Genomic DNA, 17,500 nt, shown 5'->3' with positions numbered 1-17,500 from the left:
GGGGAGGGAGACAGGCAGATAGAGAGGGAGGGAGACAGGTAGATAGAGGGGGAGGGAGACAGGCAGATATATGGGCAGGGAGACAGGCAGATATATGGGGAGGGAGACAGGCAGATAGATAGAGGGGAGGGAGACAGGCAGATAGAGAGGGAGGGAGACAGGCAGATAGAGGGGGAGGGAGACAGGCAGATATATGGGGAGGGAGACAAATATATGGGGAGGGAGACAGGTAGATAGAGGGGGAGGGAGACAGGAAGATAGAGAGGGAGAGAGACAGGCAGATAGAGGGGGAGGGAGACAGGCAGATATATGGGGAGGGAGACAGGCAGATATATGGGGAGGGAGACAGACAGATAGATGGGAGGGAGACAGGCAGATATATGGGGAGGGAGACAGGCGAACGGAGGGTCGGTTCCTGTAAAAAATGTGTGTTTGACTAAAAACAGGAGTGATTGTCAACAGGCATTTGGGGAGCTGGTGACTGACAGAACTCTGGCAGGGAGTGTGTGTGTGTGCCACCTTACCTGTCCTGTATCCTGTATTGTTGAGGTAGACGGCGAAGGAGCGTGGTTCATGCTGGGCCTGCCAGGATGGCGAAGAACAGTTCTCATTGTTGGTGTAGGTGTTGTGGTTGTGAACATACTTCCCAGTCAGCATGGAGGAGCGCGACGGACAGCACATGGGCGTGCTCACAAAGGCATTGGTGAACGAGGTGCCTCCATCTTCCATTATCTTACGAGTCTTATTCATCACCTGAAGAGAGCCTAGCGGGGAGGAGGAACGAGGAGAAGGGAGAAATGAGGAAAGAAAGACGTTAAAAGACGAAAAGCAAGTTGAACAGTCATCCAGAAACATTTCCGTGTGTCGCTGACGCCAATCGTCACAGACTGCAGTCTTATAGACTTAACAGTGACCCATGTAACTAAATTACAATCGTCACAGACTGCAGTCTTATAGACTTAACAGTGACCCATGTAACTAAATTACAATCGTCACAGACTGCAGTCTTATAGACTTAACAGTGACCCATGTAACTAAATTACAATCGTCACAGACTGCAGTCTTATAGACTTAACAGTGACCCATGTAACTAAATTACAATCGTCACAGACTGCAGTCTTATAGACTTAACAGTGACCCATGTAACTAAATTACAGACTGCAGTCTTACAGACTGCAGTCTTATAGACTTAACAGTGACCCATGTAACTAAATTACAATCGTCACAGACTGCGGTCTTATAGACTTAACAGAGACCCATGTAACTAAATTACAATCGTCACAGACTGCGGTCTTATAGACTTAACAGTGACCCATGTAACTAAATTACAATTGTCACAGACTGCAGTCTTATAGACTTAACAGTGACCCATATAACTAAATTACAATCGTCACAGACTGCAGTCTTATAGACTTAACAGTGACCCATGTAACTAAATTACAATCGTCACAGACTGCGGTCTTATAGACTTAACAGTGACCCATGTAACTAAATTACAATTGACACAGTTCAGACTGTTCTGTTCCGTTTGTAGATCTTCCTTCATGACTTCTTAACCTGCTGCTCTGTAGTGACAGACAGTGTGGGAGATGGATTTTTGTCAGAGGAGGAGGATTGCAACATTGCATTTCCCTGTGGGGAAACACTGCGGTCAAACTAGGATTGGAGCTTTTCGCATCCCATCCTATTCTGTCAGAGTAATAAGTAACCATAATCCATTACACAAACACTGAACACCGCTCCACAAGGCCAGATGGCCCCTCTGTCTGCTTGCGCTTATGTCTGGGAGACAGAAAGAGCGAGAGAGAGGTGAGGATGCTCTCAGTCCCAGAACAGTAGATAGCAGGGCCAACCATGCACCCTGTAGATTACAACACTGATCAAAAGAGCACCTTATAGTGATAGTGACCAAGACAACACCACCACTATAGTCCCAGACCTCCGTAGGACAGACCGAGAGATGTACACTAGGAACCAAATGGAAGGAAACGGGCAGAAAGAGTGAGGATCCTATCTGAATTTGTCCAGCAAAAATGCTTGTTCTCATTTTCTGTTACAAAACGTTTCGCTACAGTGTGCACTAATGAATACAACCCAGATTCATACAGCTATGGCGGCTCTTACAAAATACAGCAGACCTCCAGGGGATCAGCATGACAGTCTTACCAAGCTCCGTGTCCTGATCGTCGGTTATGATGAGGATGATGTTGGGCCTAATGTTCCTGCGGTCCCTCTGGATGCGTCCCCTCAGGCCTCCCTGGGCTCTGGTGGTGCTGAATGCTGAACAGCCCTGGTCCCAACCCAGGGACAGCAGGCCCAGCCAGGACACACACACCAGCAGCATGGCGGAGGGAGGAAACCCGCTGGAGCTCTCACTTCTGAGGAGGAGTCTGAGAAGAGAGGGAGACAGACACACACACAGAGAGAGAGAGAAACAGAGAGAGAGAGAGAGAGAGAGGGAGACAGACACAGAGAGAGAGACAGAGAGGCAGAGACACAGAGAAAGAGAGAGAGAGAGAGAGAAGAGAGAGAGAGAGAGAGAGAGAGAGAGAGAGAGAGAGAGAGAGAGAGAGAGAGAGAGAGAGAGAGAGAGAGAGAGAGAGAGAGAGAGAGAGAGAGACAAGAGAAAGAGAGACACGGCGAGAGAGAGATGGAGAGAGAGACAAAGAGAGAGAGAGAGAGAGAGAGAGAGAGAGAGAGAGAGAGAGAGAGAGATGGAGAGAGAGACACAGAGAGAGAGACACGAACAGAGAACAGAGAGAATGAGCGAGAGAGAGAGAAAGGAGAAGGAGGAGTTAGTCGAGATGCAGTATTTACTGACACACTGTTGACAACATGTAATTAAGGAGAGACAACGAGAGAGAGAGAGCAACAAGGAGAGTGAAAGTGAGACAGTAACGTATACTGAGTGCCCAAACATTAGGAACACCTTACTAATATTGCATACTGCTTTTGCCCTCAGAACAGCCTCAATTCATCAGGGCATGGACTCTTCAAGGTGTTGAAAGCGTACCACAGGGATGCTGGCCCAAACTTTACTATGAATGAGTCCCGAATGGCACTCCCTATATAGTGCACTACTTTTGACTAGAGCCCTATGAGCCCTGGTCAAAAGTAATGCAATATAAAGGGAATGAGGTACCATTTGGGACAGCCTATAACAGTTCCAGCATGTGCTGGATGTTGAGTGAAATACTCAACCCTTAAATGAAGATCAGCCCCAGAGTCCTCAACCAAGCCTGAACCTGGACAAGAACATGCAGGGAAACACAAACGACAGACAACAGACACTGACCGATCTTAAGGCAACTATTAGAGAGAGAACTAGAGAGCGGGCTCACCTGAGTTGACATCATCAGTATTATAATGTCATCTTGTTCTTAACCCCTTCACATCCAGTATAGAGGCCTGAATCTGCTTCTCTCCCTGTGTTGATCAACTCTATCACACATCAACCATCTCTCTCTCTCTGGCTCTCTCCACGCTCCAATGCCTTCCAGCAGGCCCCAGCCTGAACCAATCACAGCCCTTCCTCCCACCTGTCAGTCAACAGGCATCCCAAGCCCGTCAAGCGTGACAGGGGTGGGGGGTGGTGGGGAGGTAGTGGTGGGTGGGTGGTTGGGGAGGGGGGGGGTGTACAGGGAATAGGGTGCCATTTGTGATGTCACTGTCGATTATAACCACAGTATAAATAACCACTGGCTTATTGCCTTTTCTACATTTACCACGATCAGAAAGACGCCAATGAGTCTCTGAAGCTTTGGAAAGACAGTGATTTATGGTCCGCTGGTGTTGATAGAACTTTCCATCTGGTATTGACTGGGGTAAATAGTTTTATTCCACTCTTGATAACATTGCTTACCAAGTTTATCAAATCAAATGTTATTTGTCACATGCTTCGTAAAACAACAAGTGTGGACTGACAGTGAAAAGCTTACTTAGGGGCCTTTCCCAACAATGCAAAGAGAAATGTTTTAAATACATTGTATTGTACTTTAATATGACTTAATAGACTGGTTTTAAACTGGAGACATAACTTACTGTTTGGTTAAGAGTAAACTGTATGTTGAATGGTGAGTAAGTTAAAGTTGAAAACCTACCCTATATGTTCCCTTAATGCTGATCATGAAGGAAAACACAAAAATATATTGGTATGCAGCCTTTAATTCAGCCATTGCTCCCTCTTTACTCCTTGGAGAAAGCCCTAGTGCTAGGTTGGGAACTGGCTCTGGGCCTGTCTGCTAAAGTTGAGAGGCACAGAGGGAGGGACAAAGGCAGTGACACCCACTGGGGTTTTGGCCCAGAAAGGAGGGTCTCTCCATGAGGGAGGGCCAGGCTCAGGTGTGGTAGAGCCACTATTTTGTTCCAGCTCATTAGGTCAGAATGAAGATCAGTATGGTGCCACTCAGCAAGATGGCTGTCCAGAAGGTCTCCTGTCACTGGGAGACGATGGAGCTGCTATTACAATGTCCTGGTTGTCAAGGCCACCTTCCTTACTCATACCCTCAGGCCAAGCTGAGGGCTGTATTACTCCTGGGATTGGCTGTCATGGTCCACCTTCCTTACTCATACCCTCAGGCCAAGCTGAGGGCTGTATTACTCCTGGGATTGGATTTTACAGTAGTTTACCCACACTTTCTGTAGTCAACCCATCAATGTCTACCTTCTCCACCATTCCACATCCAACGCATCTTCTTTCCTTCCTAATCAGCAATACGAGAGATTGTCGAAGTTGAAAACCTACCCTATCTGACCACTGTGTTTCGTCATAGCTAGCTAGCGTCTGTCGGCCCAAAGCCGACGTCACAGATATACTGAAGCATTCACAGATCAGTCGGTCAGAACAGATGGTCACCAAATCATGTCAGCCTAAATCTCTGTTTTTGGTTCCCTCTAAACATAATCTTTGTTAACTATGCCCTATTCCCTACATAGTGCACAACTTTTGACCAGTGACCTTGTCAAAAGTAGTGCCAAAATAGCGATTAGGATGCCATTTGGGATGAAACCTGTATCTGCATAACTGTGTTGGTCATTGGTTTTCCATCTGCTTGTCTCCCCATAGAGATGTGTAATGGTAATAAGCAGCTCTTAGCATGCATCCCAAATGGCACCCTATTCTCTAAAACGTGCACTACATTTGACCAGGGCCCATAGTGCACTATGCAGGGAATAAGGTGCCATTTGGGACGTAAATCTCAGATGGAGCAGTAAGAGCTTTTTTGGAGAGTATTTTGGACAGGCATTGTCTGGGACAGCCTGTCCAGACATCCTCACAGCCCTGTACAAACACTGGCACTGTTTAGAACCTCAGCCCTCAGGCAGGGGACACACACACACGCAGGTGAAAACACAGACGTGTACATACACAAGACACGCCAGATGTTATTTGTTATTTTTCTTCTTTTTTTCCATTTTTATTTGTATTTATTTCTGGTTTACTTCAGTTAATTTAGTAAATAATTTCTTAAGACTTGTTGTTTTCTTCTTAAAACTGCATTGTCGGTTGAGGGCTTGTAAGTAAGCATTTCACTGTAAGGTCTACACTTGTTGTATTCGGCACAATTTGATTTGATGTTAGAAACACTAGATTACCGAGAGACAAAACACCCTACTCACACACGCATGATGAAGCCCACTTAACTCCTTACACTGTCACTGGAAGACTCTAAACAACCCAACAAGAGGCTATACTCAAAAGGGTCCTTCTAATGTTCGCACTCAACCCACATTCACACTGCATCCCAAATCAAATGGCACCCTATTCCCTATGTAGTGCACTACTTTTAACCAGGACCCATAAGCTGCCCCAGAGGGCTCTGGTCAAAAGAGGTGTGCTATATAAAGACCAGGGTGCCATTTGGGATGCATCATCAATTAGCCACGCCAATGATCCGTAGCAATGGTCTTTTCATGGGACTTCTTGAGGAATGAAGAAGCTAAGAGGCAGATAAAGAGTGTCATTGTGTGACATGCCACGCTAACAGCCCCGAATCGCCACATTCTCCTTACAACTGGAATTACAGCGCTAATACAATGCTATAAAACTTGATCATGGGACGGGGGAGCACATTGACACTGTGCTGAGGCAGCTGTCTTCAAAGCCAGTGTCCCAATGGCACCCTATTCCCTATAAAAGGCACTACTTTTGACCAGGACCCATAGGGCTGTGATCAAATGTAGTGCAGTATATAGAGAATAGGGGGCCGTTTGGGACAGACAGGAGGGTTCCATCTGTCACCTTCCTCTGCCTTTAACTCAATTGAACATGATTCACTGTTAATTTGACCTGATTTGGTTCACTTTTCTACTGACTTTTTACCTTCAGAGAACAAAGGTCAACTTCAGTTCTCATTGGGACACAGGAAATGGAAAAATATGTTACGCACTCAGCCATTTCTAATATTGTATAAGTGAAGTTCCAGCAATGATGCCCACTCATCTACGAGACCCCTACACACACACACCTTGAACTTTAACCTCTGACAACCAGATTCCAGCTCCTGACAGTAGTGATGTCCTGACATTCCTATGACACCATGGGAGATGAGAGAAAGAGAGAGCAGGGGTAGCCTTGCTGTAGACCCAGGAACAAAGTAGTAGTAGTAGAGATAATTGACTACACTACCTTCAGAAAGTATTCCCACCCCTTGACTTTTTCCACATTTAGTTGTGTTACAGCCTGAATTTAAAATGGATTACATTGTGATTGTTGTCGTCACTGGCCTATGTTTAGAAATGTTAATAAATGAATTAATAATGAAAAGCTACTCTACTCCGACAATTAATCCACAGATAAAAAGGTCAACCAAGTTTGTTTCTCGTCATCTCTCCTCCTTTCTTCAGGCTTCTTCTTCTTCTTTGGACTTTATATGGAGGTTGGAAACCAACTTTACAGCATTACTACCACCGACTGCAGTGTGGACCTCAGTTCATCTTTCAATCACCCACGTGGGTATATGCTCCTAAAAACCAATGAGGAGACTGGAGTGACCGGACTTGCAGCGCATCAAAAATTGGACCGATTTCTATTTTAGCGCCTGGCTACACAGACGGTCGCTGACCCGCGCAAGCAGTGTGGGTGCAATGATTGAATAACATGCATGTGTACATTTATTTTGCAACACTCGCACAAGCGATGCAAGCGGTGTGGTCAGCATGTAAGAAGGGCACCTATTGGTAGAACGGTAAAAATACAAAAAGCTGACATTGAATGTCCCTTCGAACACGGTGAAGTTACTAATCACACTTTGGATTGTGTATCAATACACCCAGTCACTACAATGATACAGGCATCCTTCCTAACTCAGTTCCCAGAGAGGTAGGAAACCACTCAGGGATTTCACCATGAGGCCAATAGTGACTTTAAAACAGTTTGAGTTCAATGGCTGTGATAAGATAAAACTGAGGATGGATCAACAGCATTGTAGTTACTCTACAATACTAACCTGTTTGCAACAAGGCATTAAAGTAATACTGCAATTAACTTTTTGTCCTGAATACAAAGTGTTATGTTTGGGGCAAATCTAATACAACACATTACTGAGTACCCCTCTCCATATTCTCAAGCAGAGTGGTGTCTGCATCACGTTATGAAAATGCTTATAACAGGTGAGTTTTTCAGGACAAAAGAAATAAGCGGAATGGGGCTAAGCACAGGCAAAATCATAGAGGAAACCCTGGTTCAGTCTGCTTTCCAACAGAGATGAATTCACCTGAATACATGAGCAGAACAATAACCTAAAGAAACAAGGCTCCTGGTAGTATTTGAGTAGACTGGTGAGAGAAAATATATATTTAATCAATTTTGAATTCAGGCTGTACCACAACAAATGATGCAAAAGGTCGAAGGGTATGAATACTTTCTGAAAGCACTGTACGTCCCAAATGCCACCCTATTCCCTATGTAATGTACCACTTTTGACCAGAGCCCTATGTGAATAGGGTTCCATTTGGGACGCACTTAATGATAACCTTCAGGATGTGTTCCAACCTGAGGGAATAGTTGACTAGAATACTGTGTTCTTCTGTTATCTGGCATTTCAAATGCTTTGCATATGGAAGGTATTTGGCAACTTTCAGAAAAGTGATAGAAAATCTCCAAATGTGAAGGAAATATGAGAATTCTTGATCAGAAGTCAAGAATCTCTCCTTTTTTTCCTTTCTAAGAGCAGCATCGTTTTTCTTAACCTTTTTCCTTCAGACCAAACTGACACATTTAAAAGGAATGACCTCTTGAGAAAGCTTAAGTGAACCCAACCAAAGCAAACTATAGACCAAAGACCCTCAACTTAGTAAGAGGGGCAAAAACATTTCTCTTCGCCCCACAAACATCCCCCTAGAACATAGTTCTATACGTCTGTAGGAAACAAGAGGTCTTTTATGCCAGACACAGGGGTGATGTCCCAAATAGCACCCTATATCCCCTATTTAGTGCACTACTTTTGGCCAGGGCCCATATGGAATAGTGTGCCATTTGGTACTCAACCTGACTGCAGAGTCATACTGTTTCTGCTTCCTAATTGTTTTGGAGGATTAGCTCCGCTAATGAGCCTTTAAATTACTCATTACTCCTTTACTGTACTCATCAAGGGTTCAGCTGCAGTAGTAGAATATTGGGGACGGACCAGCCGTCCAGGAGAAGAAAAGGGCCTGGGGACGGGGGTTCAAAGTCGACCAAAACAAAAAGGGCACTATGGAGTTTCCAGTCAGTCCCTCTGACACGCACACAGCTGCCAGATGGAGTAAGAAATGTGCAATTTTCAGATTAATGGCCATCAACACTGAGTCAGCGTCCCAAATGGCACCCTGTTCCCTTACTAGTGTACTACTTTGGACCTGAGCCCTATGAGAATAAGGTGCCGCGCTTAGGGTGCTTAATGGTAGACAGCATGATAATCTTCTACTCTCATGACTAATGTCTTCTTCTTTCACCCCCGATATAAAACAACCTCTCCCTTCACTACTAACCATGAATTACAAGAAAAGCCTTGCAGCTGTATAGGGAGTGAGACAGAGCTATGGTAGCATACATTGCACACTCCAGCAGCACGCAGCATTCTAACTATGCCATCAGGCCCTACTTTCTCCTCTCATCTGCGCTCTTCCTTTCTGCCTTGACTAGCCTGGAGATGGACAGAGCGAGAGGGAGAGATTTTATTTTATTAGGATCTCCTTTAGTCCCCATTTGGACTAATCTTGGCTAGCCTGGAGATGGACAGAGCGAGAGGGAGAGAGGGAGAAAGAGTGAGAATCAAAAAGAGAGGGAAACGGGGGGGGGGGCTTGTCCCTAACAAGCAGGCCTATCATGAATGAGGGACTTACCTCAGGGTCCCAGTGACATCTGGTTTAGGTTTGACACTCAGAACCTCTCCTCCAATATAACTTTTCATGTTCAGCAAGACACGGAACAAAATGGATGGAGGGTTTCAGAAGAACATAAGGAGTTCTGATGATCGGGACAGTTCACTTTCAGGGGAAAGAGGAGGATGTTCAAGGATCAATCAGTGTCTTGTTTCATGTTCATTCCATTGTCCCTCTTTCTTTTATTTCCTCCATTGTTCAGTAATGACTAATAAATGTGCAGGACGGTGCTGCCAAACAGAAGACTGAGCCAGACGCAATCCGTCTGCCATGTGGTGGTGCTCTAGTGGTCTGTGTTTGTATGTGTGTGGAGGGTCGTGCGTTACCTGTGGCTGTAAGGAATGCACAGCCAATCAGAGAGCTTCCCAAACGCTCCTTAACCACCATCCACCATTGTCCCTCTGGGGCTTGTAAAGGTTTCCGTCTCCCTCCTTGGCTTGGGATGACTTCACACACACACACACAAGCATGTACACACAGATACACACACACTCATTCTCCCTTTCTCACCCCCCAAGGAACCCATGTGTGTGTTGTGTGTGTGTGAGTGTGTGTGTAGCTCAGGAGGCCCATCTCAGCCCAGGTGGCTGAGGTTAGTCTAAACTAGCCGCGATCAAAGCCACATAACCACTCAGGTCAGTGCACGGTCAGGGCACAGGACGCTGTGTGGTTAGAGGCCTTCCCAGCAGCCTACCAGTCGACCATTCAGACAGACAGCCATCCCTGCACTAGCTAGCTAGCTTTGTTGCCATGGTTTCTGAGTGTACTGTACTTCAGCGAGGGCCTGACCACCTATTGAGAGAGAGAGAGAGAGAGAGAGCTATGGGCTGTGTAGCAACGAAGGATAATCTCAGAGGTAGAGAGAGACAGAGAGAACGATTAGGAATATGTGTGTGTGTGCCGAGATGACAAATAAATCATGAGAGAGAATGTATGAGGAGATCGCTGTGTGTAGAAGAGGGAGAGACAGAATCTACTCATTTGGTTCTGATAGCGCTCTCATATTTCAGCCCAGCCTCGATGACTCCCACTTGTTTTTCCAGAGGGGGGGTGGGGGGGGGGAGTTTTTATGGAGCCACATGAGCTTAATATTGAGGTTTGTTCCAAATGTTGCTCTAATCCTGTTGGGGAATTTGGCTGGGCGGACGCCACGGGGCCTGGTACACTGAGAAGAACCTTTGTGAGGAGGGCCCAGGGTGCCCCGAGTAGGCCGGGGCAGAAGGGAGTAGTGGAGGTAGAGGGGTAGGGCGCGGGTCAAGCCTGAATCTCTCTCCCACACTGCTGTCCAGCCCACGGACTGAAGGAGTGCTGCCTCTTTAGTTACCACACTCTCACACTCACTCCAGTGACACCTCCGTCACAAAGTAAGGACAAATATGATTCAAGCCCAGTACTGACAACTGATCTATGAAAACTATAAATCAACAGAGATCTGGATTGCAACAACACCAACACATTAGTTGTATAACTAAAGGAGTGCCTTGGTTCTGTGAAAGCTGAATCCGTACTGGTAGCCCGAGTTCAACCCCTAAACCCTACACCCTTCGCCCTGAGACCCTCAGAGAGCCCCTTTGTAGAGCCCTTACAGCCCTTAGCCCCAGGCTGCTAGACCCTCATCATTAATTATGTGTCCATGTAAATATATCATTCAATTAATCCAGCTCCCACAGACATCAAAGGCTGAAGCAGCCCGGCCACCAGGTGGTCCGTTGGGAACTCTGCTGGGAACGCTGAGAGGGAAATGATTAAAACACACAAGAGGACGGCTGTTTCGGAAAAGTCGGGAGTTGACTCTGTGTGTGTGTGTGTACTGTGTGTTCGTGAGGGAAAGCGCTGTACATAGTATGTCTCTGTTAATAATACCATTCCTTACTAGACAACAAGCTAGCTAAGATGCAACTAACATATAAGCCTAACTATAGCTAACAAACTGCTTGACTTAGTAATAAATCAGCCAACCAGGACCACACACCACTAGTGGAACCATCAGATGCGAGCCATCTGCAAATGAACAGTAGACATTGAGAATGTTTACATGCACAGTAATAGTATGATATTTAACTGATTATGGCAGTCGGTCAAGTATGGCAATAGTCATGTAAACACCTTACTCTGCTTATCTTAAATTGGAGGAAGGTCAAACATTGAAGTAAACATACGCTGATTAAAACACCTGGTTTTCGTGGGAATCTTTTGACTTATTAGGACATGTAAACGGCTTAAATCGGCATTGTATGCTTCTTAGAAAGAGTTTTCACATACAACCTCCCATACTGCTAAGTCATCAGGAGGCCCTGGTGTCTCATCAGGAGGCCCCGGTGTCTATACTAGTCCCATACTGCTAAGTCATCAGGAGGCCCTGGTGTCTCATCAGGAGGCCCCGGTGTCCATACTAGTCCCATACTGCTAAGTCATCAGGAGGCCCTGGTGTCTCATCAGGAGGCCCCGGTGTCTATACTAGTCCCATACTGCTGAGTCATCAGGAGGCCCTGGTGTCTCATCAGGAGGCCCCGGTGTCTATACTAGTCCCATACTGCTGAGTCATCAGGAGGCCTTGGTGTCTCATCAGGAGGCCCTGGTGTCTATACTAGTCCCATACTGCTAAGTCATTAGGAGGCCCTGGTGTCTATACTAGTCCCATACTGCTAAGTCATTAGGAGGCCCTGGTGTCTCATCAGAAGGCCCTGGTGTCTATACTAGTCCCATACTGCTAAGTCATTAGGAGGCCCTGGTGTCTCATCAGGAGGCCCCGGTGTCTATACTAGTCCCATACTGCTGAGTCATCAGGAGGCCCTGGTGTCTCATCAGGAGGCCCCGGTGTCTATACTAGTCCCATACTGCTGAGTCATCAGGAGGCCTTGGTGTCTTATTAGGAGGCCCTGGTGTCTATTCTAGTCCCGCACTGCTAAGTAATCTGGAGGCCCTGATGAAGTTCCAGGAGACTCCTTTTATAAGAGCATTAATAGAGGGAGTACAAAAACACAGAGAGAGAGAGAGAGAGGGGGGGGGGGAGAGAGAGGAGAAGAAATATTGAGGAAAAGCAATTACAGAGATGTGGTCTTTGATGGACATGCAGAGTGATTAGGACAAACAGATTGCAGCTGCAACTACAACAGTTTGCTCATTACATGACTGTGGTAAAAAAAAGCCAACAAGTGCACAGCATATGTGAGAACTCCTTCCAGACTGTTGGAAAAGCATTCCAGGTGAAGCTGGTTGAGAGAATGCCAAACATGTGCAAAGCTGTCATCAAGGCAAAGGGTAGCTACTTTGAAGAATTTCAAATATAAAATATATTTTGATTGGTTTAACACTTTTTTGGTTACTACATGATGTGTTATTTCAGAGTTTTGATGTCTTCACTATTATTCTACAATGTAGAACATTTTAAAATAAAGAATAACCCTGGAATGAGCAGGTGTGTTCAAACTTTTGACTGGTACGGTATAGATCATAATTCTACAATATACTCTAAGTATCTATTTTCATCCATATAGCCTTTCAAGACAACCACAGGAATGTGTACCAAATGGCATCCTAATCCCCATACAGTGCACCCTATATAGTGCACTACCATAATGGCCTCTGGTAAAAAGTAGTGCACTACATATGAAATATTGTAACATTTAGGACATAACCCTGGTTCTCCCATTTAAAACAGTCTATGGACCAAATCTGCCAGTCAAACTCACTCGTGATGGGTGGCTTTCTCCTCTCTGTGTGCCACAATTCAAATATATCTTGCATAAATGACTCCCCAAAACCACAAAAAAAGAAGTTGAGCAAATTGTTTCAATGGGTTTCCACTGAGGTCATTGTTAATAAAGATATATACTTCTTTCCCATGAAATCAGCAGCATGGTGGCACAGCGAGAGACACACACACACACAGAGACAGAAACAGAGAGAGAGACAGAGACAGAGACAGAGACAGAGACAGAGACAGAGAGACAGAGAGACAGAGAGACAGAGAGACAGAGAGACAGAGAGACAGAGAGACAGAGACAGAGACAGAGACAGAGACAGAGACAGAGACAGAGACAGACACAGAGACAGAGACAGAAACAGAGAGAGACAGAGACAGAGACAGAGAGACAGAGACAGAGACAGAGAGACAGAGAGACAGAGACAGAGACAGAGAGAGAAGCACACACACACACACAGAGAGACAGAGACAGAGAGAGACAGAGACAGACATAGAGAAAGAGGCACACACACACACAGACAGAGAGAGAGGCAGGCACACACACAGAGAGACAGAGAGAGAGGCACACACACACAGAGACACAGAGAGAGGCACACAAACACAGAGACACAGAGAGAGGCACACAAACACAGAGAGACAGAGACAAAGAGAGAGGCACACACACACACAGAGAGACAGAGACAGAGAGAGGCACACACACACAGAGAGACAGACAGAGAGACCAGAGTGAGTCATTAGCATTTTCGTATTTTTATAAAAACCTCTGTAGTTTACCCACTTCAGTAATCCCAGAATGCATGTTTCTGCACTGATCACTGACATGAGAAGTGTGGCACAGATTTAAGACTAAAATCCCTCTTTCATGAACATGGGGCCTTCTTTCTGAGAAGGAGAGAAAGAAAGAGAAGCTATGAGGAACAAGTTGTTGGACTAAGGATTGGCCCTGGTGTTGAGTCATTCATCTCTGTGTGTGTGTGTGTGTGTGTGTGTGTGTGTGTGTGTGTGTGTGTGTGTGTGTGTGTGTGTGTGTGTGTGTGTGTGTGTGTGTGTGTGTGTGTGTGTGTGTGTGTGTGTGTGTGTGTGTGTGTGTGTGTGTGTGTGTGTGTGTGTGTGTGTGTGTGTGTGTGTGTGTGTGTGTTTCAGAGGTGTAATCGGTGAGGATAGTCATGCTTGCTATTTAGAGCAGGTTATTCATTGACACTGGCGTAAGAAAATAAACTGCTGATCTAGTTAACAAAACTAAGTCTATAATGACCAAATAATAATGGCACCCTATTCCCTATTTGGTCAAAAGTAGAGCAATATACAGGGAATAGGGTGCCATTTGGGACGTGAACAGTCTTTCTCGAATGATTAATGCTCCTCCTCCAGAACAGAGCCACTTGCTCTACAGATTTGTTTAAAAGGGCAGGACAATTGTTTTGACATGGCATAGAGCAATTTGGGTCTTGTTTGTGGACTTTGTGGACTGCATGCGTGTGTGTGACAAATTGCTACACCACAGCAACCACAAGAATGGAGTTAGGGCCGATCTCAAGTGTAATCCAAACACCAGGATTAGCATAAGACGTTTCAGAGTGCTATGTTCGATACAACAAGTGTGCTTCCCAAACGGCACCCTATTACTTATGGTACCTGGTCAAGAGTACTGTACTACATATGAAACAGGGTGCCATTTGGGACGCAAACCAATTCTCTCTACAGAGTAACTTTGGACCAAGCTGGAAATCCAGAGCAAATCCATGTGTCAATCAACAGAGGAGCAAAAACAAAACCTTCATCCCAATGCCTCCTGTGCAATGCCTTAGGGCAGTGTTTCCCAACCCTGGTCATCCAGTACCCCCAACAGCCCAACCCTGGTCCTCCAGTACCCCCAACAGCCCAACCCTGGTCCTCCAGTACCCCCAACAGCCCAACCCTGGTCCTCCAGTACCCCCAACCCTGATCCTCCAGTACCCCCAACAGCCCAACCCTGGTCCTCCAGTACCCCCAACAGCCCAACCCTGATCCTCCAGTACCCCCAACAGCGCAACCCTGATCCTCCAGTACCCCCAACAGCCCAACCCTGGTCCTCCAGTACCCCCAACAGCCCAACCCTGATCCTCCAGTACCCCCAACAGCCCAACCCTGGTCCTCCAGCCCAACCCTGGTCCTCCAGTACCCCCAACAGCCCAACCCTGGTCCTCCAGTACCCCCAACAGCCCAACCCTGGTCCTCCAGTACCCCCAACAGCCCAACCCTGGTCCGTATTTCTAACAGCCCAACCCTAATCCTATTGACAAACACACCTGATTCAACTCAATGAGTTGAATAAGATGTGTTTGTCAAGGGCTACAACTTAACTGTGTTCTGTTGAGGGTACTGGAGGACCAGGATTGGGAAACACTGTCTTATAATAATAATAATATATGCCATTTAGCAGACGCTTTTATCCAAAGCGACTTACAGTCATGTGTGCATATATTCTACGTATGGGTGATCCCGGGAATCGAACCCACTTCCCTGGCGTTACAAGCGCCATGCTCTACCAACTGAGCTACAGAAGGACTCTGGTATTGGCGGACCTAAAACTAGAGTACTACAAACTAGTGTACTTCAAACTAGGGTACTGCAGTTGCACCATACAACTTGATTCATGCCATCAACTGATATAGACTAAGGAACTGCAGGCAGTATTAATTACACATTACATCTCAATGTACTCTGGATTCCATGTGTGCACTAAAACACACATTTATGAAAATGTCCACTGCTCTTTCATGCTACGGTTGTAGATTACAGACAGAGGTAGCAGCTCTATCAGCAAGCTCCCGGCTAAAGTGCCTGTGTCCTAGGAACGGTAGCGTGAAACGCTACACCGCCAGAATGTGGAGCATGTGCAGGCGTATTCTCAGGAAACCCAGAGAGACAGAGACCCTGAGAACAAGGTTCGCCAGACCCAGGCTGTCATAAACAATCTACAGCCATGACCGCCACCGAGTAACACATGATACCTTGTAAAAAATATCTTGGTGCGTTCTCGCCCCATGGCGTCTGTGCTAGGCCTTTCACTCCGCTGTCCATGTCTCTCTCACACACACACACACACACACACACACACACACACACACACACACACACACACACACACACACACACACACACACACACACACACACACACACACACACACACACACACACACACACAGTCTGTGAATGTGTGTGAGTACATACTTTATGTCAGTCAGAAATGCACACACACAGTCAGTCAGTCAAACTCAGGCGTACTGAACCTGTAATTTGTACCCCAAGTGTTCTCCTCTCGTTTCCATTGCCCTGGGCGCTATGCGTGTGGCTTTCCGAGGCGTGCGTAGCGTCATTTGTAATTCAATTACTTTTATCTGTCCTGGCACACACTCCAGCACCTGCCAGCCTTAACACACTGTAATTTAGACAACCACTCCTTAAAGACAATATTCACCCACGTAGAGTTCTATCGCTCAATCGTTCTCAGTCCTCAGCTTATCACTGTTTAGGACATTTACAGCATAGATATTATATCCAACTTAGACCATAAAGACCCTAGACCCTAAATACCCTAGACCCTAAATACCCTAGACCTTAAAGACCCAAAGACCCTAGAACCCTAAAGACCCTAGACCATCAAGACCCTAAAGACCCTAAAGACCCTAAACCATAGACCCTAAAGACCCTAGACAATAAAGACCATAAAGACCCTAAAGACCATAAAGACCCTAAACCATAAAAACCCTAAAGACCATAAAGACCCTAAAGACCCTAAACCATAAAGACCCTAAAGACCCTAGACCATGAAGACCCTATACTGTAAAGACCCTCTACCCTAAAGACCATAAAGACCCTATACCCTAAAGACCAAAAAGACCATATACCATAAAGACCCTATACCCTAAAGACCCTAAAGACCATAAAGACCCAATACTCTAAAGACCCTATATCCAAAGGAACAAAGATCCAATACCATACAGACCCAATAACCTAAAGACCCTATATCATAAGGAACATAAAGACCCTATACCATAAAGACCTTAAATACCCTAGACCCTAAAGAGCCTAGGCCATAAAGACCCTAGACCAAAAGACCCTATACCACAAAGACCACAAAGATGCTAGACCATAAAGACCCTATACCAAAGACCCCATACCCTAAGGACCATAAAGACCTTATCCCATAAAGACCCTAGAACTTAAAGACCCTAGACCATAAAGACCTTAGACCATACAGACCCTATACCAAAGACCCTATAACAAAGACCCTATACCCTAAAGACCATAAAGACCTTAGACCATAAAGACCCTAAAGAACCTAGACCCTAGACCATAAAGACCCTATACCTTAAAGACCCTATACCTTAAAGACCCTATATCATAAAGACTCTAAAGACCCTATACCCTAAAGACCATAAAGACC

General features: G+C 45.8%; 1 protein-coding gene across 1 annotated transcript in view; it reads right to left on the bottom strand.

Moving 5' to 3' along the window:
* LOC124039706 (extracellular sulfatase Sulf-1-like) overlaps positions 1 to 17,500 on the bottom strand; it is a 73,681-nt gene that overhangs the window by 44,145 nt on the left and 12,036 nt on the right. The window contains exons 2-3 of the mRNA XM_046355958.1: positions 2,167 to 2,390; positions 525 to 764 (exon numbers count right to left, since the gene is read on the bottom strand). Coding sequence (XP_046211914.1) covers positions 525 to 764; positions 2,167 to 2,390 — 464 coding nt within the window. The remainder of the gene's footprint in view (positions 1 to 524; positions 765 to 2,166; positions 2,391 to 17,500) is intronic.

The sequence above is a fragment of the Oncorhynchus gorbuscha genome, linkage group LG07 (genome assembly GCF_021184085.1).
Source record: "Oncorhynchus gorbuscha isolate QuinsamMale2020 ecotype Even-year linkage group LG07, OgorEven_v1.0, whole genome shotgun sequence".
Taxonomy (NCBI): domain Eukaryota; kingdom Metazoa; phylum Chordata; class Actinopteri; order Salmoniformes; family Salmonidae; genus Oncorhynchus; species Oncorhynchus gorbuscha.
The sequence above is the reverse complement of the archived record's forward strand: the minus strand, read 5'-3'. Positions and strand labels throughout refer to the sequence as shown.